General features: G+C 37.8%; 1 protein-coding gene across 3 annotated transcripts in view; it reads left to right on the top strand.

Moving 5' to 3' along the window:
* SNX27 (sorting nexin 27) overlaps positions 1–26687 on the top strand; it is an 84016-nt gene that overhangs the window by 24745 nt on the left and 32584 nt on the right. For all 3 annotated transcript variants that reach the window (XM_060414236.1, XM_015092244.3, XM_027974942.2), the window contains exons 2-5: positions 1958–2189; positions 22360–22552; positions 24115–24179; positions 26247–26351. In XM_060414236.1, the coding sequence (XP_060270219.1) occupies positions 1958–2189; positions 22360–22552; positions 24115–24179; positions 26247–26351 (595 nt within the window). The remainder of the gene's footprint in view (positions 1–1957; positions 2190–22359; positions 22553–24114; positions 24180–26246; positions 26352–26687) is intronic.

Consider the following 26687-nt stretch of genomic DNA (forward strand, 5'->3'; position numbering starts at 1 on the left):
GCTAGTTTTTCACTTTTTTTTTTTTTTTTAACTTAAGGATATTTGTAAGTTAAGCTGATTCCTAGGGATAGATCAAATTTTCTATGTTGATTTTTTAACTTTTACTTTTTCAATTTTGTTTTTTCTACCATCAAAACATTTTCCCAGAACTGCTAATTAGATCAAAGAGTTAGATGAAATCCTTTACCAGTCCCCAACTTTAGTTGTCCATTTCTTCTTTAACCAAAATCTCTTCATAACACATAGCTACATAGTACTTCTTTCCTTAATACACCTTCTAATGTGAGTGTTCAGGCACTGATCTTAGCAAGTTACATGTTACATTACATGTAATGTTATGTTACATTAATCTTCACAGTGATCTGTTAGGGACTTACTGTCTCCATTTTATAGATGTGGAAAACAATGGTAAGAAAGATTAAATGACTTGATTAATATCAATTCTGGCAGGGCCAGGATTTAAGCCCTTGTAGATCTTGCTCCAAAGCCCGTTTTCTATTTTATCATCCTGCTTTATGGTCAAAGAACTGACCGGTGCTTCTGGTCACTGGTCTGAACTTTAAAAGCGGAAATTTCCATCAGTGGAGAGGGCTGATTTTCTCCTATAGCTAGCCAGTTGTAAAATTGCTATACTTAATGTGTATTTGTGTATGTGTGTAAGTTAGGTTTTAGGTTGTGAAATGTCAAGAGTGCTGAATTTACTGGCTAGATTGTTAGACCTGAAATAAGGAAGGAGGCTTGGCTGGATGATCTCCTGCCTGTTCTGTTTATATAAATGGATAGCATCATTTTCAAGAAGGAAAAACCCTAATGGTTTGGAAGAGGACTGAAAAAGTTTAAAGGGTAAATAAGCTTTTGTCAAATTGACTAAAGGCCAGGTGTGTATTTCCTCACCCTCTTGGGATAGCCATGGAGGGAACCTCCAGGTCAGCTAGCTGCCTAGTGGTTTTTGCTGAGATAGCAGGCTGGGTCAGCATTCTGGGAAGGTAGCTCAGTTTGCTGAGTGAGTTTTGTGAGACTCAGCATCTTTCTTGACAAAATTATTGTTATTCCAAACCTTGTACTTTTCCTAGTTTTAGCCTTTATATACACAGTGGAACAGGAAGGAGAATGCGTAGGTTGATTTACTATGTAACCTTAACTGTACATTTTTTAGTTTGAACTGATTACACAAGGCTTTAAGTGAGACAGCACAGAACAGGAAAAGTAGATAGACTCCTAAAAGAGACTAATTGAAGTGATTGGGAGAGAACAAAGGATGTTGGGTTAGATAATAAAATTTTAGAGATGTTATCTCCTTACTTTTCTTAAAACTGAGTGATAGAAGAAACTAGTGTATATGAAGATATGATCATTTAATTCCCAAGGTAATGAAACTTGATATAAGGGAAAATGAAGTTGACTGACTTGAATATATGGGGAGAAATCAGATACCAATGCCAGATAACTATCTTAAGTCAGTCACACTTTTTGAATCTTTACAAATTAAGGAAGCGCGTTTTGTAAAATTTTTCTTTTAATGAAATTACCAGTTCCAGGAGGTTTAAAAAAGACACAGAACAGTTCAAATGGCAGGATTGTTAAAAGTCACTTTATTGTGTTGTATACATGCTTAGTTAGGATGAGGAAATTAGACTCTTCAGCTTTAAAAGCTTTGTTTCCTCTTCAGCCTCACCTTCCTTCCCTTGTGTTTTCCTAAGGCTGTGTGTGGAGTTCTAGTATAGAGGAAGAGTAGGTCTTCTCACCTGTTACCATTTTTTTCCCCTGCCTTAAGTTCACACACGCTTTTTCACATTATGATTTGTAAAAACATAAACAGCTTTTGTGGAACCAAACTGATCCTTTTTCTTTTCTGGTTCACACTTCGTGACACTGGAGTGGGGGCAGGAGGGTGGAGCTATAAGGTGTTTGGACCCTTCTGGTTTATGGGATTGTCTTTCTCCCTTTTTCCCCTTAGGAACGGCGTGAATGTTGAGGGGGCGACACACAAGCAGGTGGTGGACCTGATCCGAGCAGGCGAGAAGGAATTGATCTTGACAGTGTTATCGGTGCCTCCTCATGAGGCAGATAACCTAGATCCCAGTGACGACTCGTTGGGACAGTCATTTTATGATTACACAGAAAAGCAAGCAGTGCCCATATCGGTCCCCACATACAAACATGTGGAGCAGAATGGTGAGAAATTTGTGGTGAGTGTCAGCCCAACTCGATCCTCAAACACTTAGCTTTTGTTTCTCCCAATCTTATAATTTATGATATATATTAGCGCACTGGGATAAATGACTGCAACCTAGGTCAGTTTGCCTACCAGGAATGTGGGTTTACACATAAGTAAAAGACACTGACCCTGATTTATTGCAGGGGTCAACTGCGGTAATGAAGAGGAGTCCTATTTCTGCTTAAGTATTTCTAGACGGTTTTAAGTTTCCGTTCGGGCCTATTGTGATCATGTGTACGTTTGTTTTGCTTGTTCCCTCATTGGTCATATCTCCTCCTGTCTCACTCTGTAGAGCTATAGAGCAAGATTAATTTTAAAATGGGGTATCTTCTAAAGCATTTGGATAATACACTTTGTCCATGTTAGAACCTCCGAGTGCCCTATACCCCTTTCATGTCTTGTTCTTTTTCATTTTCTTTGGAGATATCTGTGTGAATGGTTAATTCAGGTTTTCGCCAAGGTCCTCATTATATTCTGAATGCAATGCACATGGGCTACTTTATACATTTCCAATTTCTGCTGTTGGAGATACGCAGGAAAGCCCATCTTGAATTTGGATGATATGTGCCAGCCCCTTAAATGCCTTTGTTTGTTCTTCAAAACCTAATTGCAGTGATCGCCCAATCTGCTTAATTTTTCCCTTGGTTGCAGTATTCTTTATTTACCTTTGATTAGTCTGGGAGTAATGGTACAATGAGAAATTCACTAATCTTTGTGAAAAATACACTATGTTCTGTTAGGTATTGGCAAACAGACTACATGTATTTATTTATTTTTTTTTTTTTTTAGTTTTTTATTTTTTAAATTTTACAATCTTTAACAGACTACATGTATTTAAAGCTCTTTAAAGTTGCAGTCTCTGAAACAGATTTGTCCTTTGTATAGGAATGAGCTACTAGAATTTTATGTAGATTTTATGTCAGTCTGGTGTATGTATTCTCAGAGCCATACACACAAAATTTAGAGTTTTGTTTTATAGAGGTGCTATACCTTTTGTCTTTAACCATTTTTAAAATTGAAGTATAGTTAATTTACAATGTTGTGTTAATTTCAGGTGTGATTCAGTGATACATATACATATATATCAGGTTGGCCAAAAGTTCATTCTGGTTTTTCTGTGACATTTTATGGAAAAACTCAAATGAACTTTTTGACCAACCCTCTATCTGTTCTTTGTCAGATTCTTTTCCATTATAGGTTATTAAAAGATAACTGAATCTGGTTCCCTGTGCTATATAGTAGGTCCTTGTTTATTGTATATACATTAGTGTATATATGTTAATCCAAAACTCCTGGTTTATCTCTGTCCCACCCCCACCCTGTGCCATCGCACTATCCCCTTTGGTAACCATTAAGTTTTCTGTGTCTGTGAGCCTGTTTCTGTTTGTAAATAAATTCATTTGTATCATTTTTTCCAATTTCCACATATAAGTGGTATCATATATTTGTCTTTTTCTGTCTGACTTACTTCGTTTAGTATGATAATCTGTCGGTCCATCCATGCGTGTTGCGTGCTAAATTGGTTCAGTCGTGTCTGACTCTTTGTGATTCTATGGACTGTAGCCTGCCAGGCTCCTCTGTCCATGGGATTTCCCAGGCAAGGACACTGGAGTGGGTTGCCATGCCCTCCTCCAGGCGATCTTCCTGACCCCAGGATTGAACCTCCTTCTCTTCTGTCTCCTGCATTGACAGGCAGGGTTTTTACCACTAGTGCTGCCTGGGAAGCCCTAATAGCATTATTTCACTCTTTTCATGGCTGAATAATATTCCATTCTATAAATGTTCTATGTCTTTTTTATCCATTCGTCAGTGGATATTTAGGTTGCTTCTGTGTCTTGGCCGTTGTGAATAGTGCTGCTGTGAACATTGATATGCATGTATCTCTTCAAATTAGAGTTTTCTCCAGATATATGCCCAGGTGTGAGATTGCTGAGTCCTATAATAACTCTATTTTTCATTTTTTAAGAAACCTCCATACTGTTTTCCATAGTGGCTGTACCAATTTACATTCCCACCAATGGGGTAGGAAGGTTTCTTTTTCTCTACACCCTCTCCAGCATTTATTATTTCATTGTTAGTGTATAGAAATGCAACAGATTTCTGTGTGTTAATTTTGTATCCAGAAACTTTACCTAATTCATTGATGAGCTCTAGTAGTTGTTTGGTAGCATCTTTAGGATTTTCTGTGTATAGCTTCATGTCATCTGCAAACTGTGACAGTTCTATTAAGTTGATGAAACAGTAATTGCAGTCATGCATTGTTGAACTTTACTGCTTGAGATTGGAATACATTCTTAAAGAAATGTGGTCATGTTGTCCATCATGTTAATGTGCATTTCTTGCTGTGTGTTTTTTTTCTGATGACTTATTATTAGCTGTGTATTTTATATTTATTTCAGACTATAGAAATGATGTTAGACAAAAAGCAAATTCAAGCGGTTTTCTTATTTGAGTTCAAAATGGGTCATAAAGCAGCAGAGACAACTTGTAACATCTACAACACATTTGGCCCAGAAACTGCTAATAAACTTTCAGTGCAGTGTTGCTTCAACAAGTTTTCACAGGGGATGAGAGCCTTGAAGATGAGGAGCGTATTGGCTGGCCACTGGAAGTCGACAGTGACCAGCTGAAAGTAACAGCAGAGCTGATCCTCTTACAGCTACATGAGAAGTTGCTGAAGAACTCAACATAGTTAGCCAGCATTTGAAGCAAATTGAAAAGGTGAAGAAGTTCAATAAATGGGTACCTCATGGGTTGACTGAAAATCAAAACACTCATTTTTAAGTATCGGCTTCTCTACGCAACAACAGTGAACCATTTCTCAATCGAATTGTGACTTGAGATGAAAAATGGATTTTCTATGACTGTAGGTGACAACCAGCTCTGTAGTTGGATTGCGAAGAGGCTCCAAAGTGCTTCCCAAAGCCAGACTTGCACCAAAAAAGGGTCATGGTCACTGTTTGGTGGTCTGCTGCCCATCTGATCCACTGCAACTTTCTGAATCCCAGTGAAACCATTACATCTGTAAAGTCTGCTCAACAGATCAATGAGATGCACCGACAACTGCAGTGCCAACAGCTGGTGTTGGTCAAAAGAAAGGGCCCAGTTCTCCTCCATGACAGTGCCTGACTGCCCATTGCACAACCAACACTTCAGAAGTTGAGCGAGTTGGGCTAGGAAGTTTTGCCTCATCCACCGTGTTCACCTGACCTCTCGACAACCGACTGCTGCTCCTTCAAGCATCTCAACAACTGTTTTGCAGAAAATGCTTCCACAACCAGCAGGATGCAGAAAATGCTTTTCGAGAGTTTGTTGAACTGGGAGGAATGGATTTTTACATTACAGGAATAAACAAACATTTCTCATTGGCAAAAATGTGTTGATTGTAATGGTTTTTGTTTTGATTAATAAAGATATGTTTGAGCCTAGTTATAATGCTTTAAAATTCACAGTTCGAAACCTCAGTTATGTTTGCACCAACCTAATACTTCCTAATATGCTAGCAAAGTAAGGCTCAAAATTCTCCAAGCCAGGCTTCAACAGTACGTGAACCATGGACTTCCAGGTGTTCAAGCTGGATTTAGAGAAGGCAGAGGAACCAGAGATCAAATTGTCAACATCCATTGGATCATCAAAAAAACAACAGAGTTCCAGAAAAACATCTATTTCTGCTTTATTGACTACACCAAAGCCTTTCACTGTGTGGATCACAACAAACTGTAGAAAATTCTTCAAGAGATGGGGATAGCAGACCTCCTTACCTGCCGCCTGAGAAATCTGTATGCAGGTCAAGAAGCAACAGTTAGAACTGGACATAGAACAATAGACTGGTTCCAAATCGGGAAAGGAGTATATCAAAGCTGTATATTGTCACCCTGCTTATTTAACTTACATGCAGAGTACATCTTGCGAAATGCTGGGCTGGATGAAGCACAAGCTGGAATTAAGATTGCCGGGAGAAATATCAATAACCTCAGATACGCAGATGACACCACCCTTATGGCAGAAAACAAAGAAGAACTAAAGAGCCTCTTGATAAAAATGAAAGAGGAGAGTGAAAAAGTTGGCTTAAAACTCACCATTCAGAAAACTAAGATCATGGCATCCAGTCCCATCACTTTATGGCAAATAGATGGGGAAACAATGGAAACAGTGACAGACTTTAATTTTGGGGGCTCCAAAATCACTGCAGATGGTGATTGCAGCCATGAAATTAAAAGATGCTTGCTCCTTGGAAGAAAAGCTATGACCAACCTAGACAGCCTATTAAAAAGCAGAGATATTACTTTACCAACAAAGGTCTGTCTAGTCAAAGCTATGGTTTTTCCAGTAGTCGTGTATGGGTGTGAGAGTTGGACTATAAAGAAAGCTGAGTGCTGAAGAATTGATACTTTTGAACTGTGGTGTTGGAGTAGACTCTTGAGATTCCCTTGGACTGCAAGGAAATCAAACCAGTCAATCATAAAGGAAGTTAGTCCTGTATATTCATTGGAAGGACTGATGCTGAAGCTGAAACTCCAATCCTTTGGCCACCTGATGTGAGGAACTGATTCATTGGAAAAGACCCTGATGCTGGGAAAGATTGAAGGCAGGAGGAGAAGGGGGCGACAGAGGATGAGATGGTTAGATGGCATCACTGACTCGATGGACATGAGTTTGAAAAAGCTCCAGGAGTTGGTGATGGACAGGGAAGTCTGGCGTGCTGCAGTCTGTGGGGTCGCTAAGAGTCAGAAATGACTGAGTGAGTGAACTGAATACTTCTTCTCCAGTTTGGATTCCTTTTATTTCTTTTTGTCTCTGATTTGCTTTTGGCTAGGGCTTCTAAAACTGTTGAATAAAAGTGACAAGAGTAGGTATCCTTGTCTTATTCCTGATCTCATGGGAAATGCTTTCTTTCAGCCTTTCACTGTTGAGTATGATGTTAGCTGTGGATTTGTGATACATGGCTTTTATTATGTAGAAGTATGTTCTGTCTGTGCCCACTTTCTGAAGAGTTTTTATCATAAACGGGTGTTGAATTTTATCAGAAGCTTTTTCTGTGGTTTTTATTATTCAGTTTGTTAATGTGGTGTATCACATTGATTGATTTGTGAGTATTGAAAAATCCTTGCATCCCTGGAATGAATCCCACTTGGTCATGGCTTTTGATCCTTTCCATGTATTGTTGGAGTCGGTTTGCTAGTATTTTGTTGAGGATTTTTATATCTGCCTGTAATTTTGTGTGTGTGTGATATCTTCTTTTGGTTTTGGTATCAGGGTGATGATGGCCTCATAGAGTGAGTTCAGATGTGTTCCTTCCCCTGCAATTTTTTAGAATGGTTTCAGAAGGATAGCTGTTAACTCCTCTCTAAATGTTTGGTAGAATTCACTGTCTAAGCCATCTGGTCTTGGACTTTTGTTTGTTGGGAGTTTTTAAATTCCTAATTTAATTTCATTACTAGTAATTGGTCTGTTCATATTTTCTATTTCTTCCCTGTTCAGTTTTGGGAGATTATACTAGTCTAAGAATTTGTCCATTTCTTCTAGGTTGTCCATTTTTTGGGCACATAGTTGCTCGTAGTAGTCTCTTGGGATCCTTTGTAGAGGCACTTTCAATTGTAAGGCACTTAAGAAGTAGAAATCAAGGTCAGGTTCTAAAAATGGATCACAGTGGATGCTGGCACCTTTGGGGAATTGCCTAAGACTTTGAGAACCTCTGTAGACTTAGAAAAGGAATGAAACTACTAATTGTTCTTTATAAAAAATAAACTTCATTAAGTATAATATATTTGCATTAACATTCATCACTGTTAAATGTCCAGTTTCGTGAGTTTTAATTAATGTACATAGTTTTATAATCACCACAGTCAATATAGAACATTTTCATTGTCCCAGAAAGTTGCCTCACACCCCTTTGCAGTCATCTTCACTCCCTCCCACTGCTTTTATCAACCACTGATCACCTTTCTGTCACTGTATTTTGTCTTTTCTTGAATGTAAACTAAATGAATAAGCAGAGTGACAATACACAGCCTTGACGTACTCCTTTTCCTATTTGGAACCAGTCTGTTGTTCCATGTCCACTTCTAACTGTTGCTTCCTGACCTGTATACAGGTTTCTCAAGAGGCAGGTCAGGTGGTCTGGCATTCCCATCTCTTTCAGAATTTTCCACAGTTTATTGTGATCCACACAGTCAAAGGCTTTGACATAGTCAATAAGGCAGAAATAGATGTTTTTCTGGAACTCTCTTGCTTGCTTTTTCGATGATCCAGCGGATGTTGGCAATTTGATCTCTGGTTCCTCTGCCTTTTCTAAAACCAGCTTGAACATCTGGAAGTTCACGGTTCACGTATTGTTGAAGCCTGGCTTGGAGAATTTTGAGCATTGCTTTACTACGCGTGAGATGAGTGCAATTGTGTGGTAGTTTGAGCGTTCTTTGGCATTGCCTTTCTTTGGGATTGAGATGAAAACTGACCTTTTCCAGTCCTGTGGCCACTGCTGAGTTTTCCAAATTTGCTGGCTTATTGAGTGCAGCACTTTCACAGCATCATCTTTCAGGATTTGAAATAGCTCAACTAGAATTCCATCGCCTCCACTAGCTTTGTTCTTAGTGATGCTTCCTAAGGCCCACCTGACTTCACATTCCAGGATGTCTGGCTCTAGGTGAGTGTGAGTGATCACACCTTCCAGATTATCTGGGTTGTGAAGATCTCTTTTGTACTGTTCTTCTGTGTATTCTTGCCACCTCTTCTTAATATCTTCTGCTTCTGTTAGGTCCATACCATTTCTGTCCTTTATTGAGCCCATCTTTGCATGAAATGTTCCCTTGGTATCCCTTATTTTCTTGAAGAGATCGCTAGTCTTTCCCATTCTATTGTTTCCTCTATTTCTTTGCATTGATCCCCGAGAAAGGCTTTCTTATCTCTCCTTGCTATTCCTTGGAACTCTGCATTCAGATGCTTATATCTTTCCTTTTCTCCTTTGCTGTTCACTTCTCTTCTTTTCACAGCTATTTGTAAGGCCTCCTCAGACAGCCATTTTGCTGTTTTGCTTTTCTTTTTCTTGGGGATGGTCTTACTCCCTGTCTCCTGTACAATGTCATGAACCTCTGTCCATAGTTCATCAGGCTCTTTGTCTATCAGATCTAGTCTGTTAAATCTTTTTCTCACTTCCACTGTATAGTCATAAGGAATTTGATTTAGGTCATACCTGAATGGCCTAGTGGTTTTCCCCACTTTCTTCAATTTAAGTCTGAATTTGGCAGTAAGGAGTTCATGATCTGAGCCACAGTCAGCTCCTGGTCTTGTTTTGGTTGACTGTATAGAGCTTCTCCATCTTTGGCTGCAAAGGGTATAATCAGTCTGATTTCAGTGTTGACCATCTGGTGATGTCCATGTGTAGAGTCTTATCCTGTGTTATTGGAAGAGGGTGTTGGCTATGATCAGTGCGTTCTCTTGGCAGAACTCTGTTAGCCTTTGCCCTGCTTCATTCTGTACCCCAAGCCCAGATTTGCCTATTACTCCAGGTATATCTTGACTTCCTACTTTTGCATTCCAGTTCCCTATAATGAAAAAGACATCTTTTTTGGGTGTTAGTTCTAGCAGGTCTTGTAGGTCTTCATAGAACCATTCAACTTCAGCTTCTTCAGCGTTACTGGTCAGGGCATAGACTTGGATTACCGTGATATGCAGAGTACATCATGAGAAACACTGGGCTGGAGGAAGCACAAGCTGGAATCAAGATTGCCGGGAGAAATATCAATAACCTCAGATATGCAGATGACACCACCCTTATGGCAGAAAGTGAAGAACTAAAGAGCCTTTTGATGAAAGTGAAAGAAGAGAGTGAAAGAGTTGCCTTAAAGCTCAGCATTCAGAAAACTGAGATCATGGCATCTGGGTCCATCACTTCATGGCAAATAGATGGGGAAACTGTGGAAATAGTGGCTGACTATATTTTTCTGGGCTCCAAAATCACTGCAGATTGCAGCCATGAAATTAAAAGACGCTTATTCCTTGGAAGGAAAGTTATGACTGACTAGAGAGCATATTCAAAAGCAGAGACATTACTTTGCCAACAAAGTTCTGTCTATTCAAGGCTGTGGTTTTTCCAGTAGTCGTGTATGGATGTGAGAGTTGGACTATAAATAAAGCTGAGTGCAGAATTGATGCTTTTGAACTGTGGTGTTGGAGTAGACTCTTGAGAGTCCCTTGGACTGCAAGGAGATCCAAACATTAAAAGGAGATTAATCCTGGGTGTTCATTGGAGGGACTAATGTTGAAGCTGAAACTCTAGTACTTTGGCCACCTGATGCAAAGAGCTGACTCAATTGCAAAAACCTGATGCTGGGAAAGATTGAGGGCAGGAGGAGAAGGGGACAACAGAGGATGAGATGGTTGGATGGCATCACCGACACAGTGGATGTAGGTTTGGGTGGACTCTGGGAGTTGGTGAAGGCCAGGAAGGCCTGGCGTCCTGCGGTTCATGGGTCGCAAAGAGTCGGACACGACTGAGCGACTAAACTGAACCGAACTGAAAATAAATGAAACCATACAGTATATAGTCTTTCATGTCTAGGTTTGTTCGCTTAGTGTAGTTCTTCTACGACTGATGCATGTAGGTTGCATAGACCAATAGATTATTGCATTTAATTACTGATAGTATTCCATTGGATGAATTTGTTACAATTTATTTATCCATCCACTTGTTGTTGCCCATTTGTGTTGTTTCCAGTTTGGGCTATTATTACTGAAGCTGCCGTGAAATAACATTAATGTACAGGTTTTATGTAGATTTATGTTTTCATTTCCCTTGAAATGAAAGCTATATATATATAGCTACATATACATAGCTAGAAATGGAATTGCAGGGTCAAATGCTAAGTGTAAGTAACCTTATAAACTGTTTTTCAAAGAGGCTGTACTATTTTTTTTTCCTCATCTGTAGTGGAGTGTTCCAGTTGCTCCATAACCTCTTGAACACTTCACATTTTCAGTTTTTAAATTCTGGTCATTCTGAGTACAATGGTAGCTTAGTCTGATTTTTATTTGCATTTGCCTAATGACTCATGGTGAGTGTATTTTCATGTGCTTACTGGCTTTTCTTATATGTTCATTGTTGACGTAGCTGTTCCACTCATGCCCATTTAAAAAATTGGGCTGTTTGTCTTGTTATTTTGTGTAAGAGTTCTTTATATATTTTGTATATGTCTTCTATCAGATAGAAGCCTTGTAAAATATTTCTCTCAGTCTGTGGCTTGCCTTTTTATTTTATTTTTACCTGCCTTTGAAAAAAAAAAAAAGCTATAAAGTCTGATGAAGTCTAGTTTGTCAATTTCTTTCTGTTACGGATATTCCTTTTTTGTGTTCTAAGAAATCTGCCTGCCCCAAGGATGCAAATCTTTTATGTTTTCTTAAGAAAGTTTTATAGTTTTACCTTTCTGTTTTTGCAATTACTTTATTTTGAGGTTTGAGTCACATATCATAAATCCACCCATTTAAAGTATACAGTTCAGTGGTTCTTGGTATGCTTAGTGTTGTGCAGCTATCACCACAATTTTAGAACATTTTCATCCTCTCAGAAAGAAATTTGGTACCCTTTCGCTGTCACTCTTCAAACCTCCTATCCCGGCTAGTGCTAGACATCTGCTTTCTATCTCTGTAGATTTGCCCATTCTGGATGTTTCATATAAATGAAGCCATGTGTGTTTTCAAGGTTTATCCATGTTGTAGCATGTATCAACCAAATGGCATTCCACTTTATGAATGTACCACATTTAACTTATCTGTTGTTCAGTTGATGGACATTTGGGTTTTTTCTAACACTTTGCTTCTTATGTATAATGCTGGATTGAGCATGTGTATACAACTTTTTGTGTGGATACCTGTTTTCATTTCTCTTGGAAAGAAATACTCAGGAGTAAAATTGCTGGATTATATGATAACTTTTATGATGAACTTTTTGAGGAAATGCCAAATTGTTTTCCAAAGTGGGTGGATCCTGGTTTTCTTGTTTGTTGTTTTTTTCCTGTCTGCGCCATGCTTGACACGCAGGATCTTAGTTCCCTGACCAGGGATCAAACCCACTTAGAAGTGTGGAGTTTTAACCACTGGACTGCCAGAGAAATCCCAGTTTTATTCTTATGTTTAGGTCTGTGATCCATTTTGAGTTGACTGTTTTATATGTATGATCTAGGGGTCAAGGTTATTTCCCCCTCCATCCCCATGTGGACATCTTGTTTCAACAGTTGTGTTGAAAAGGCCATTCTTTCCCCATTGAAATGTCTTGACATTATTGTTGAAAATCAGTTGAACATATATGTGTGTTTTTATTTTTGTATTCATTGAGTATATGTCTGAACATTTTAATATTTATGTCATTTTGAGTTTGTCCTCTGTTTAGTGTTTTTGTTTTCCTTGAGAATGGCTCATAACTTCTGAGTTCTTTGTATAGTGAGTAATTTTGGACTGTGTCCTGGGTATTATGAATGTTACAATTGTGTAGGCTCTGGATTCTGTGATATTCCTCTGAGGAATGTTGATGTCTTTATTTTACCTGGCAGTTAACTGAGTAAGCTGTCAGCTTCTGTGAGTTGTACAAGTCTCATTACAGTTCTTTAAGCTTTTGCTGTGCTGCTTTTGAGTCTGTCTTGTGTGTATATCATTTAGGGAGGAATCAGCCTGAGGAGTATGTGATGTTTGTTCACAGAGTTAAGGCATCTCTTTCTCTGATTCTCTCTCCTTTGTAAATCTCCACTCATTTTGGTGGCATCTGTGATTGCCCAGAACCTGTCTCTCTTTCCTCCAGCCAGAAAGAGGTCTGTTGGAGTTTTAGTTGCTTAAGTTATGCTACTTTGTGGCTGATGTCCACTATGAAAGCAAAACTCCCCAAAGTGGGAAACTCCCCAACTCTTTGTCAGTTGCTTCATGTTTTGACTCCAGTCAACAATTTTAGAGTACTATTCAGAATCCTCAAGTAACTGGGTTTTGTATTTTTTTCCAGAGTTTGTGGTTGTTCAGTGTGAGGGTTGGTCTATAGTGAGTTTACCTGAAGCATAATCTTCAGTTGTACCCATTTTTAGTGTGTAATGAAGCCATTATGTCGTTTTGATGAATTGATCCCTTAAACATTCTCTCTTGTAATGTTCTTTGTTCTGAAGTCTTTCTCTAATGTTAACATATAGCCACTAATAGTCACTTCAGCCTTCTTTTGATTATTGTTTTCATTGGATATCTTTTCCATCCTTTTTAACCTATTGGTATAATTATATTTGAAATTAGTTTACTGGAGATAGCATATAATTGTGTCTTGCTTTTTTATGTAGTCTGGCAATCTTGGTCTTTTATTTACAGTGTGTAGTCTGCTTCCTTAGTGTAATTATTGATATAGTTAAAATTAAATCTGCCATCTTATTTTTTGTTACCTGTATCTCATCTGCTCTTTAGTCCTCCTTTTTTGCTCTTTTCAATTAATAGAATATTTTTAATGATACCATGTTCTCTCTATATAATTTGTCTAATTTTGTTAGTGGCTGTTTTAGGTTTACAGTATGCATCTTTATAAATAGTATCTTTAATACATTATTGCTTCTCAGTGTAAGAATTTACTAATGGTATATTTCATTTCTACCTTTTATCCTTTGTGCTGTTGTTACACATTTGTCTTCTATATGTATGATAAATTTTATGAGATTTTGTTGTTGTCTTTGCTTTAAGTAATTAAAGAGATTGAAAATGAGAAGAGTTTCTTTATATTTAAGCACATATTTCCATTTCTTGTGTTTTTCATTCCTTTGTGTAATTGTAGTTTCAGTTTCCATCTGGTATCATATTCCTTCTGCCTGAAGAAATTCCATTAATATTCTTGTAGCGTAGACCTGCTGGCAGTGATGTCTCTTAGCTTTTGTTGATCTGAAGAAGTCTTTATTTCACCCTTATGTTTGAAAGGCGTAAAATTCAGGGATGAGGATTTTTTTCTTTCAGTACATTAGAAATGTCATGCCAAAGGAACAGCTCTCAGTTTCACCAGTCTTTTCTATTCTGTTGTTATTTAGTCTCTGTTTCATTTATTTCTGCTCTGATGTTTATGGTCTCTTTCCTTCTACTAACTAGGTTTTGTTTGTGTGTTTTTCTAGTAACTTTAGGTGTAGGTTTACTTGTTTATTGGAGATTTTTCTTGTTTCCTAAAGTAGACTTATATTGTTATAAACATCTCTTAGAACTGCTTTTGTTGTTTGCATAGGTTTTTGGATCATTGTGTTTTCATTTGTCTCCATGTATTTTTAAATTTCCTCTTTGATTTCTTCACCCATTGTTTGTTGAGTAGCATATTGTTTAGCCTCCATGTGTTTGTGGTTTTTGCAGTTTTTTTCTTGTAATTAATTTCTAGTCTCATAGCACTGTGGTCAGAAAAGATGTTTGATATGATTTCAGTCTTAAATTTCATGAGACTTGTTTTGTAGTCTAGTATGTGATCTGTTCTGAAGACTTCTGTGTACACTTGAAAAGAATGAATAATTTGCTTCTTTGGGGTGGGATGTTATACCTGCTAGCAAAGTACTGCTCAGAATCCTTCAAGTTAGGCTTCAACAGTATGTGAACCAAGAACTTCCAGATGTACAAGCTGGATTTGGAAAAGGCAGAGGAACCAGAGATCAAATTGCCAACATCTATTGAATCATAGGAAAAGCTAGAGAATTCCAGAAAAAGCAACTATTTCTGCTTCATTAACTATGCTAAAGCCTTTGACTGTGTAGATCACAACAAACTGGAAAATTCTTAAAGAGATGGGAATACCAGACCACCTGACCTGCCTTCTGAGAAACCTGTATGCAGGTCAAGAGGCAACAGTTAAAACTGGACATGAAACAACGGACTGGTTCAAAATTGGGAATGGAATACGATAAGGCTGTATATTGTCACACTGCTTATTCAACCTATAATCAGAGTACATCATGTGAAATGCCAGGCTGGATGAAGCACAAGTTGGAATCAAGATTGTGGGAAGAAATATCAGGTATGCAGATGACACCACCTTTATGGCCGAAAGCAAAGAAGAACTAAAGAGCCTCTTGTTGAGAGTGCAAAGTTGTCTTAAAACTCAGCTTTCAAAATATGAAGGTCACGGCATCTAGTCCCATCACTCCATGGCAGATAGATGGGGAAACAGTGACAGACTTTATTTTCTTGAGCTCCAGAATCTCTGTGAATGGTGACTGCAGTCATGAAATTAAAGGACACTTGTTCCTTGGAAGAAAGGGAATGATAAACCTAGACAGGATATTAAAAAGCAGACACATTATTTTGCCTACAAAGGTCCATATAGTTAAAGCTATGGTTTTTCCAGTAGTCATGTATGGATGTGAGAACTGAACAATAAAATAAGCTGAGTGCTGAAGAACTGATGCTTTAAAACTGTGGTGCTGGAAAGGACTCTTGAGAGTCCCCTGGACTGCAAGAAGATCAAACTAGTCAATCCTAAAGGAAATCAGTCCTGAATATTCATTGGAAGGACTGATGCTGAAGCTGAAGCTCCAGTCCTTTGGCCACCTGATGGGAAAAGCTGACTCATTGGAAAAGACCCTGATGCTAGGAAAGACTGAAGGCAGGAGGAGAAGGGGGTAACAGAGGATGAGATGGTTGGATGGCATCACCAACGTAATGGATATGAGTTTGAGCAAACTCCAGTAGATGGTGAAGGACAGGGAAGGCTGGTGTGCCATCCATCTGGTCTGATGTGTCATTTAAGGCTAGTGTTAATTATTGATTTTCTTCTTTTTTTTTGGCCATAGCACTTGGCATGTGGAGTTTCCCCCCCAGGGATTGAACCCACAACCCCTGCATTGGCAGTACAGAGTCTTAACCACTGGAATGCTGGGACTGTCCCTCATTATTGATTTTCTGTTTGGATTATCTCTCCATTGATGTAGGTGTGGTGTTAAAGTCCTATACTATCATTGTGTTACTGCCAACTTGTCCCCTTTATATTTATTAATACTTGCTTTATGTATTTAGGTGCTCCTGTGTTGGGTGCACGGGCTTCCCTGGTGGCTCAGATGGTAAAGCATCTGCCTGCAATGCAGGAGACCTGGGTTTGATCCCTGGGTTGGGAAGATCCCCTGGAGAAGGGAATGGCAACCCACTCCAGTATTCTCTCTTGGAGAATTCCATGGACAGAGGAGCCTGGCGGGCTATAGTCCATGAGGTGTCAAAGAGTCGGACATGACTGAGCGACTAACACAGCAGCAACAGCATGTTGGGTACATACATATTTACAGTTTTTATATCTTACTGGATTGATCCATTGATTGTTATGTAATTTTCTTCTTTATCTCTTATTACAGACCTTGTTTTAAAGTGTATTTGGTTTGATATAACTATTGTTACCCTGGCTTTCTTTACATCTCATTCATACGGCATACCTTTTTCCATTCCCTCCTTTTCTGCCTGTGTGTCTTTAGATCTGAAGTGAATTTCTCTTAGGCAACATATATATGGTTCTTGTTTGTATATCCATTCAGCAGCTCTGTGTCTTTTGATTGGAGTACCTAGTCGATTTATATTTAAAGCAATTGGATAGATTTGTACTTAGTGCCCTTTTAATTGTTTTGGGGTTGTTTCTATGACCCTTTTTTGTTCTTTTCTTTGTCTTTTGCCTTTTACGGTGTCTTTAGCATTATGTTTGGATTCCTTTGTCGTCTTTGTGTGTATATCTTGTGTAGACATTTGGTTTGTGATTACCATGAAGTTTATATATAGCAGTCTGTCACTCTATATGATTGTTTTAAGTTTCTGACCCCTTAATTTTGAGTGCATTTTAACAATCCTGTGTTTTTACTCTTCACCATGTTTATTGTTTTTAACATCATATTTTATATCCTTTTTTGATGTGTGTATCTCTTAACTGCTTATTGTGATATTGATGATTTTGATACTTTTGTCTTTTAACCTCCCTACTAGCTTTATAATTGGCTGATCGACTAAGTACCTTTACTGTATGTTTGTCTTTAACAATGAGATTTTCCCTTTGCTAATTTCTTATTTGTAGTTGTGGCCTTTTTTGCATAGAGAAGTCCCTTTAGCGTTTCTTGTAAAGTTGGTTTCATAGGGCTAAACTCTTTTAGCTTTCGCTTGTCTGTAAACCTTTTTTGATTTTCTCCCTCAAATCTGAAGAATACCTTTCCAGGTAGAGTGTTCTGGGCTGTGGGTGTTTTCCTTTCATTACTGTAGTATATTGTGTCACTCCCTACTGGTCTGCGGTTTCTGCTGAAAAGTCGACTGATAGCCTGATGGGAGTTAGTTCCCTTGTGCATAACTAGTTGCTTTTCCTTCATTGCTTTTAATATTCTCTCTTTATCTTTAATTTTTGCTGTTTTAATGACAGCGTGTCTTGGTGTGGTCCTCTTTGGATTGGTCTGTTTGGGACTCACTGTGCTTCCCAGATCTGGATGTCTGGTTTCTTTCCTAAGTTAGGAAATTTTTTAGTTACTACATCTTCAAATATGCTCTCAGCACCTTTTATTTCTTTTCTCCTTCTGGGACCCCTGTTAAATGAATGTTATATGCTTGATGTTGTCCTAAAGGTCTCATTTTTAGAAAATTATTTTTCCTTTTTTCTGTTCAGTTTGGGTTATTTTCTTTACTCTGTCTTCCAGTTTTCTGATTCGTTCCTCTGTATCATCTAATCTCTTATTGAATCCTTTTAGTGTATTTTTTATTTTAGTTACTGTATTTTTCATCTGTTTGGGTCTACTTTATATTTTCTAACTCTGTTAGAAAAAGTCTAACTTCTCACTGTGTTCATCTAGTCTTCTCCAAAGTTCTTTGAACATTTTTATGATCATTACCTTGAAATCTTTGTTGTATAAGTTGCTTATCTCCATTTCACTTAGTTCTTCTTCTGGGGTTTTGTCTTGTTCCTTTGTTTGGAACATATTCCTCTGTAGCCTAATTTTGCCTAATTCTGTGTTTTTATTCCTATGTATTTGGTAGGTTGGAATGTTTCCTTATCATGGAAAAGTGGCCTTAAGTAGGAAATGCCTATGGGCCAGCAGCATACTTGCTTCTGATCTCCATACCTTTATGCTTTAGGGGTGCCATCTATATGGGCTGCATGAGCCCTTCTGTTGTGGCAGGCTGACTACTGTGAGGCACATTGGCAGGCATGGCTGGCTTCTGACTGGGTTGGTTGCCAAGCCTTGCCTAATGCAGAAGCTGTTAGCCACTGGTGGGTGGGGCCATGTCCTGGGAGGGTTCTGGGTCAGATATCAGACTGCTGGTAAGTGCGGCCAGTTCCTGACTCAGCTGGCTGAGGGGTCTGGAGTTTTCCACAGTTGATGTTGGCCCACTGGTGGGTGAGCCTTGATCCCTGGGCAGCTGGCCAATAAATACATATGGAGAGACGATGATCAACATCATTAATAATCTTGGAACTGTAAATTAGGACCAGAGCAAGAAATCTTTTCATACCCATTCCATTTGCAAAAATTAAGAGGATCTTTTTATATTATTACTGAAAAGGAGTGTAAGGAGTATAAATTTATGTAACTGCTTTAGCTTATAAGTTGGCATTGTCTCCTTAGGTTGAATATTCACATACCTTATAATTCTGAAGTTCCTCACATAGAGTGTATCCAGGAGAATCTCTTATATTAATGTATGTACTACAGGCGGCACATGCACAAATGTTCACAGTAGCGTTGTTCATAATAGCTAAAACCAAGAAATATTAAAACCCAGAAACAACCTAAATGTATGTCAACAGAACAGACTTTTTTAAAAATGCAAAACAAAGTGCTATGTACAGTGGAATAAACCACAAAGATATATAGCATTGTGGATGAGACTGTGTGAGAAAATAAGTGCCAAAAGTCTTATTCTGCATGATAGACTTTTTATAAAACTGAAATACCCTTTGAAAATTAAAATGAGGACTTCCTTGACGGTCCAGTGGTTAAGAATCTGCCTGCCAATGCAGAGGACACAGGTTCGATCCCTAGTCTGGGAAGATTCCATGTACCCTGAGGCAGCTAAACCCATGCACCACAACTGCTGAGCCCGCATGTCACAACTGCTGAAACCCGTGTGCTCTAGAGCCTGTGCTGTGCAACAAGAGAAGCTGCTGCAGTGAGAAACCCACGCATCACAACTAGAGAAAGGCTGCACACAACAACAAAGACCCAGGGCAGCCAAAAAAATTAACATAAAAAATAAAAATGTAAAGATTACATGTAAACGTAGTTTGTGCTTTTGTGAGAATTTATCAGTTACCACCTCCTGGCATTCATTCCACAGAATTAAGTCATGAGGATAAAGTAAAATGGTATGGCATGGATTTTCAACGTTTACATATAGAGAAATTTAGAAATTATTTCAAAGCTGAATTTTGAAACTTTTATTTGCAGAATCCAGAGAGACGAAATCAGATCACTGATCAGATAAGTTTTACACTTTCCCCACTCATAATTCATTCCTTTTCCCTCATTGGGGTCGAACTCAGCAAAGAGTATCTCAAGAGGGCAATAACTTGGTACCCTTGGAAGCTGGCTTTGCAATCTGAACATTCCAACTTTTGAAGTTTTGTAGGATATGGTCAGCTGGAGAAGACAGTGATCAGTGATCGTTAAATTCAACATGTTCTCGCAAGCTAGACAAACTAATTCCATATATGAGCCAGCCAGTCTGGGGTTTACATTAAGATGGAAAGATCCTAGAAGTACTACCTGCCTGCCTATATCTTTAGTCCCTATTTTATGATAATCTCCTTCATGTCTGGCAAATATATTTTTTGACTGACCATTCTCATTTGTAATGAGACTGTGGTCATTTCTCATGGACCATGGACCTTCACAAGTTGATTCACCAGGGAATCCGTCATTTTCTTTGCAAATGAGTGTGTCCAGATCAGCGAAATGAATACTAATGGATCATAGGTTAATTTTAAGGACAAAGGAAAAACAAAGCATAACTGTTGTAATATCTTTTTGTATGCTTTTCATTTGCTAAGCACCGCTAATTTAAAAATGGTTTAGCTCTTGTGGAAACCATTCCTACCTGCATGAATGTATTACTGAACTGTCAGGCATCCTATTTATAGTTCTGTTCCCTTTGACTGACTTTACGTTTAAGTGGGAAGAGGTGGGTGGTGAGAGGCTATTTGATGTTACTGTTCTCACCTTATGAGAAACTGAAATTTTAGGGTTGAAATTGTCACAAAGGCTTCTTAAATTTTAAGGTTCTTTCTACCCTGAGAAATGTTTTGTTAGACTTGAGATCACTCAAGTGATCATCATTGGGGAAATGTAGTCATAGTCTTTAGAAGGCAGTGATGGAAATACTTGGTATTACATGTGATTCATTACAATCAGTTACAAATTTGCATGATAATTATAAGAAGAAAACTCATTGGTCAGGATCGTATTCATTCCCTGGACACTGATAGTAGTTAGAGGCTTTGCTTAGGGGAGGATCATAGGAGGAGAGCTGTGAGAGAGGAGTTTTGAATGACTAATTATTGTTACATTTAATTTATACTTCTTAAATCATAGAAGCATGGAAAAGATTCTTCTTGAGACTGAAGGAAATGCTTTGGTGTTTACATTCTCAGTGACAAAGTCTTTGTTTATTTATTAAATTGAAGTATAGTTGATTTAGAGTAATTGTGTTAACTGTATCTGTACAACAAAGTGATTCAGTTATATATATATTCTTTTAAAAGAATATATATACTTTTTTGTATACATTCATACATATATATACACACTTTCTTTTTTATATTCTTTTCCATTATGGTTTATCATAGGATATTGAACATAGTTCTCTATGCTGTACAGTAGGACCTTGGTGTTCATCCATTCTGTATATAAAAGCTTACGTCTGGTAACCCCAGCCTGCTACTCCCATCCCTCCCCCAACCCCTTCTCTCTTGGCAACCACCAGTCTGTTCTGTGTTCAGTGACTAAGTCTTGATTACCTGAGTAGATGACCTGTTTTGTGCACATTTAAATTTGTGAGTGATTTTTGCTAATCCAGTAAGTGTGATTTGAGGCTAATTTTCCCATCTCTGTGTAATTTGATATGTTCTGAGACTACAAAGTTACTTACTTGATGTTTTTGGATCATGTATCCCACCACTTTCCTTTATGAGGACACATATCTAAGAATTGCACATATATACATTCGTTTCTCTATCAAATATTTACTGAGTGCCTACCGTGTGCCAGGCCCTAATCTGTCTACTTTTTTATGAGGATTATTAACTGTTTATTATTATGAGGAGGTCCTTAGAGTACTTTATTCTTCAGCTTTTTGTTAACTCTGTTTTAATGTTGGAAAGGAGAAGAACAAAACCAGGGACATCTGATTTTAAAAAGGAGCTTTGGCAAAAATGATCTTTTTGGTGGCAAAAATGATCTTTTTGGTAGCAAAAATACCAGTATTGCTTACATCATTTTTTAGACCTTTTCTTTGGAAATGTGGTTCACACACAAATGTCAGTCACTTTGCCTTATGATCAATTCTAGCTTTTTACATCTCTCTCCAAATTTGCTTGCTTGTTCATTCACATTGGCTTTGAATGATTTTTAATTTTCTGAAAATAAAAATGGATAATTGGCTCCAAAGATATTTAAAACAGTGTGCTGGAGTTTAATTGTAATAGCAAAAATAAGATCATTGGGCCCCTTGAAGGCAGCATCTGTCTCTTTTACATACAATTTCTGGCACGTTTATTAAAAGTAAATCTTGTTTTATGGTGACCTTGAACATAAATTCTCTGTTAAGTGTATAGAGAAATATACCTGCTGCTGCTGCTAAGTCACATCAGTCATGTCCAACTCTGCAACCCCATAGATGGCAGCCTACCAGGCTCCCCTGTCCCTGGGATTCTCCAGGCAAGAACACTGGAGTGGGTTGCCATTTCCTTCTCCAGTGCATGAAAGTGAAAAGTGAAAGTGAAGTCACTCAGTTGTGTCCGACTCTTCGTGACCCCATGGACTGCAGTCTACCAGTCTCCTTCGTCCATGGGATTTTGCAGGCGAGAGTACTGGAGTGGGGTGACATTGCCTTCTCTGACCTAACCAGTGTCAATCTGAGCCTGACTCTAGGTGATTCTGTGATTTAATATGTAGTAAGTAGGCTTTTTTTTTGTTCTTCCCCCTCACCAGGTCTACAATGTTTACATGGCAGGGAGGCAGCTGTGTTCTAAGCGGTACCGGGAGTTTGCCATCTTACACCAGAACCTGAAGAGAGAGTTTGCCAACTTTACATTTCCCCGACTTCCAGGGAAGTGGCCATTCTCTTTATCAGAACAGCAATTAGATGCCCGACGTCGGGGGCTGGAAGAATATCTAGAAAAAGGTAAGCCAGCCTATTAAAACTCTATTATCTTGAGTAAACATCGGGTTGAGATAGTATGTTGTGGCTCCTAAGCTGCATAGCTAAGTTTCTAGAAACTCAATAGTGAAAGTCACATTTCTGGCTATAGATGTTGATTGATCTGAGTGTTAAAGCCCAACACTGAACTGTTCAGTACAGCAGTTAATAGCCTATGTTATTGACTCACTGAACACTTAACAACAATAGAAAAATGCATAATTATTTTGTTATGCATTAAGGACCTTTATTTATAGGGTTATATTATTTGCCAGCAAACAACATACGCACTCAACACGCTAAATTTATTTGGAAGCTAGGTATTTAAGACATTTTAATGAAAGTGATTCTTAGTTTACTGACATAGCCTACTTGAAAATTCCTTATTCCTTTTGCACAGGTTTGCTGAGTTGTAAGTGAGCTAAAGTCCCTTTGTTCTTAGCAGGTTATAGGTAGAAATAGTAAAACTAACTTGTTATTAGTATCTCAAAACTTGCAAACAAGACATTAGGAATCTTTGGATGTGGAAACTGAAACATTCATTTGTCTAGAAGGGCAGGGAGAAATGACAAAGATCTCCTAAATATGATGGTTCAGTTTGTGGCTCAGAGAAGAGACCTTGCTTTGATATAGAGTTATATAATTTGCTAGGCATGCAAATTTTTTCTTTAAAATACTCATTTAATAGAATAATGGTCTTATGTGGTATTTAGTAATTCTGTGTCCTTGTAGAAGAACTAATTGACCTAGTTGAATTTTTAAAAACTTTGGTGGAGAGCTTTCCCTGAAGAAAAACCATTTCCTCCATAGAAGGTAGTTAAACTTTATCTATTTTTAACTTCTCTAACGTGGAATGGCCTCTAAACACAGCCCTTGGGAAATGAAAAAGAGTACAGGTTTTCTTTTTAATAAAATGAAGTAAAATCAGCAGTGTAATTTATTTTCCCCATGAGAATGTTAGGAAATTGACTCTCTTAGATGATTACCTACCTACCTGCCTGTTTTCCTTTCTTTCCTTTTCCCTTCCTCTCTCTCTCTTTTTTTCAGTTGTAGTTGTTTTGAAGTTAAACTTAGTGAGATGAGAAGAGGTACTCAGCTTAATACTTGATTACCCCTTTTTTCCCAAAGTGGCTTTAAATGTTAATGATTCTCTTACTGACCTTCTCCTATGCCAAATAGATATTTTCTTTGTATTTTGATTGTGCGTTTGATACATTCCTAATTGTCTGTGCTTTTGCTCTATTCTCTGGCTTATTAACATAAGCCAGCAAAGTTGGATTTACTGAACTTTTATTTCTCTTTTATGAGTGACTTCCTTTGTGTATGTTTAATGTTTTTAGCAAGCTGTGTCTTTGTACATCCTATTATTCCTCAGTTCTACTTCATGTATAAATGTTTGTTGTGCCTTAAAATACTATGTGTCATGGATGGCATACTACTTCAGCATTGCCTGCTACTGATGATTTATATTTAAATCTTGATATGTTCTTGACTATATATTCTTAATTTTAGGGCCTCATGCCAGATTCTCTCTTTGTTTTCTATAGTGTGCTCAATACGAGTCATTGGTGAAAGTGACATCATGCAGGAATTTCTGTCAGAATCAGATGAGGTAGGTGAATACCCACTACAGTGATTATTTCCCTCTTGGCTGCTTGTGGGGAAAATTGAAATTATTGATTCTGGGTTGAATTGCCATAAATTCTCCAAATGACTAATTTTTCAACTTCCTTTTTTAACGTGTTCTGCTTATCCTTCAGGTCCTAGTGCTAGGTCCACCTTCTCTTTGACCCCTTCCCTGATGCTCAAGTCATTAATTTTCTATTCCACCAAGAACTTCTGCAGTCAGTACCACTTAATTATCACTTTGTTGCTATCTCATTCTCTAATTTTTTATACATATAGTCAGGTTATCACTTTACAATTTTACTTTACCAGAGTATGAGCTACATGTAGGTAAGAGCTAAATCTTAATTATTTTCTTTTCAGCTTTTTGACATATAATTGTCAGATAGGAATTGTATATATTTAGGTGTGTGATTTGATGTTTTGATATCTGTGTAAATTGTGAAATGATCACCATAGTCAAGTTAACATGTTTATCACCTCATTACTATTTCCTCCCTTCTTTCTTGTTGTTTTCTTCCTTCCATCCTTCCATCTTCCCTTCCTTCCTTTCTTCACTTCTGATCTGCCCCTTAGCAAATTTCAGTATTGCCCCTTAACAAAATAGTATTGTTAACTGTGATCACCATGCTGTACATTCGATCTTCAGAACAAGAGCTAAATCTTGATCATCTCTATATTCCCAGTGCCTTAGCACAATGTTAAACATATTGTAGGTGCTTAATAAATACTAACTGAAGAGACAAATGACTGTGCAATGCTATTGTACTAGTATGTTATTCACTGATTATTTTATATGTATATATTTTATTTTCCCAACTGGGTTAAAAGTTCTTGCAGACAAGGGCTTATAACAAAGTAATGCTTAGGATGATTTTAGGCAATTTTACTTTTTTAAAAGTGGATTTGTTCCTAAATAGTTGTTTCTCTGTAGTAAAAATTACAAGGTCACAGTTTGTTAGAGGAATGTGTAAATTGATCAAAAGCAGTAAGAGAAAAGGACTTCTTTTGAATTAAGAAGGATAAGAATTGTTTACTCTTTGTTTGAAGAAAATTATACATGTACCAGACTAATGCAGATTCCTGAGTTTCATCAGTTTTTCCTTTCAGAGATGTGGTGATTATTTCAGAGTCTGGAAAGGAACTTAGAATTCCACTTGAGCCAGTCTGATATTGTTGTTCAGTTGCTAAGTTGTGTCCAACTCTTTGTGACCCCATGGACTGTAGCCCCCCAGGCTCCACTATCCATGGGATTTCCCAAGCAAGAATACTGGAGTGGGCTGCCATTTCCTCCTCCAGGGGATCTTCCCAGCCCAGGATCAAACCTGTGTCTTCTGCATTGGCAGGTGGATTCTTCACCACTGAGCAGCTACCAGGGAAGCCCATGCCGGACCATTTAAAACCAGAGAATAGTTGTTGAAACTTCTGCTTTCAGTTGTTTTCTTTTCTCATTTGTGAGTTCTGAATGTTTGAAAGTAAGCCAAAATCTCATCTGTGTTTGACCTAGAGTGCTTCACACAAGTTTTCTGTTTTGGATGTGAACACACTGAGTTTAATGTGTTTCTTTCCTTCCTGTTTCTCTTAAAGTTTAACTTTTGCTACAGCCAAAAGTCAGCTTAATGACTGACATATAAAATGTAAATGTATTGATTTATAAGGTGTCTTTTTTCCCCTTTTCACTGAAACTAATTTTCTTTCTGTCACAAGTTTAGGAGTTGTTTAGCATGTTGCAAGGAGAGTGAAGATATACTGGGACATAATTTTTTTTTTTAATTCTTCAAATAATTTTATTTATTTATTTACTTTATTTTACTTTACAATACTGTATTGGTTTTGCCATACATCAACATGAATCCGCCACAGGTGTACACGTGTTCCCAATCCTGAACCCCCCTCCCGCCTCCCTCCCCATACCATCTCTCTGGGTCATCCCAGTGCACCAGCCCCAAGCATCCTGTATGCTGCATTGAACCTAGACTGGCAATTCGTTTCTTATATGATATCGTACATGTTAATTTTTTTTTAACTAATTCTTTTTCTGTCTTTTCCCCAGAATTACAATGGTGTGTCCGATGTAGAGCTGAGAGTAGCATTACCAGATGGAACAACAGTTACAGTCAGGGTTAAAAAGAACAGTACTACAGACCAAGTATATCAGGTAAATTCAACGTGAACAAGTAGACTTACATTGGTTGGTTTAAAACTGAGAGAGATAGATTAAATGAGTTAACACATAGGAAGTGCTTGGAGTATCTGGCATGTAATAAATGCATTAAATATTAGCTGCTACTGTTGATGTTAATTATTATTAACTTGAAAGTACTTTGTCTTTCTTAAAAGAAAGGCAATAAATATCTTAGGTTGTATAGGTTGTGATTAGTACCCCCTCTTTTTAATTGTAAAAACTTTATAATGTACATTAAAATAGAATAGTACCATGAAGTTCCATGTTCTCATCACTCATATTTAATAATCCTCAAGATTTTGCCACATT

This window comes from Ovis aries, chromosome 1 (assembly GCF_016772045.2).
Source record: "Ovis aries strain OAR_USU_Benz2616 breed Rambouillet chromosome 1, ARS-UI_Ramb_v3.0, whole genome shotgun sequence".
Taxonomy (NCBI): Eukaryota; Metazoa; Chordata; class Mammalia; order Artiodactyla; family Bovidae; genus Ovis; species Ovis aries.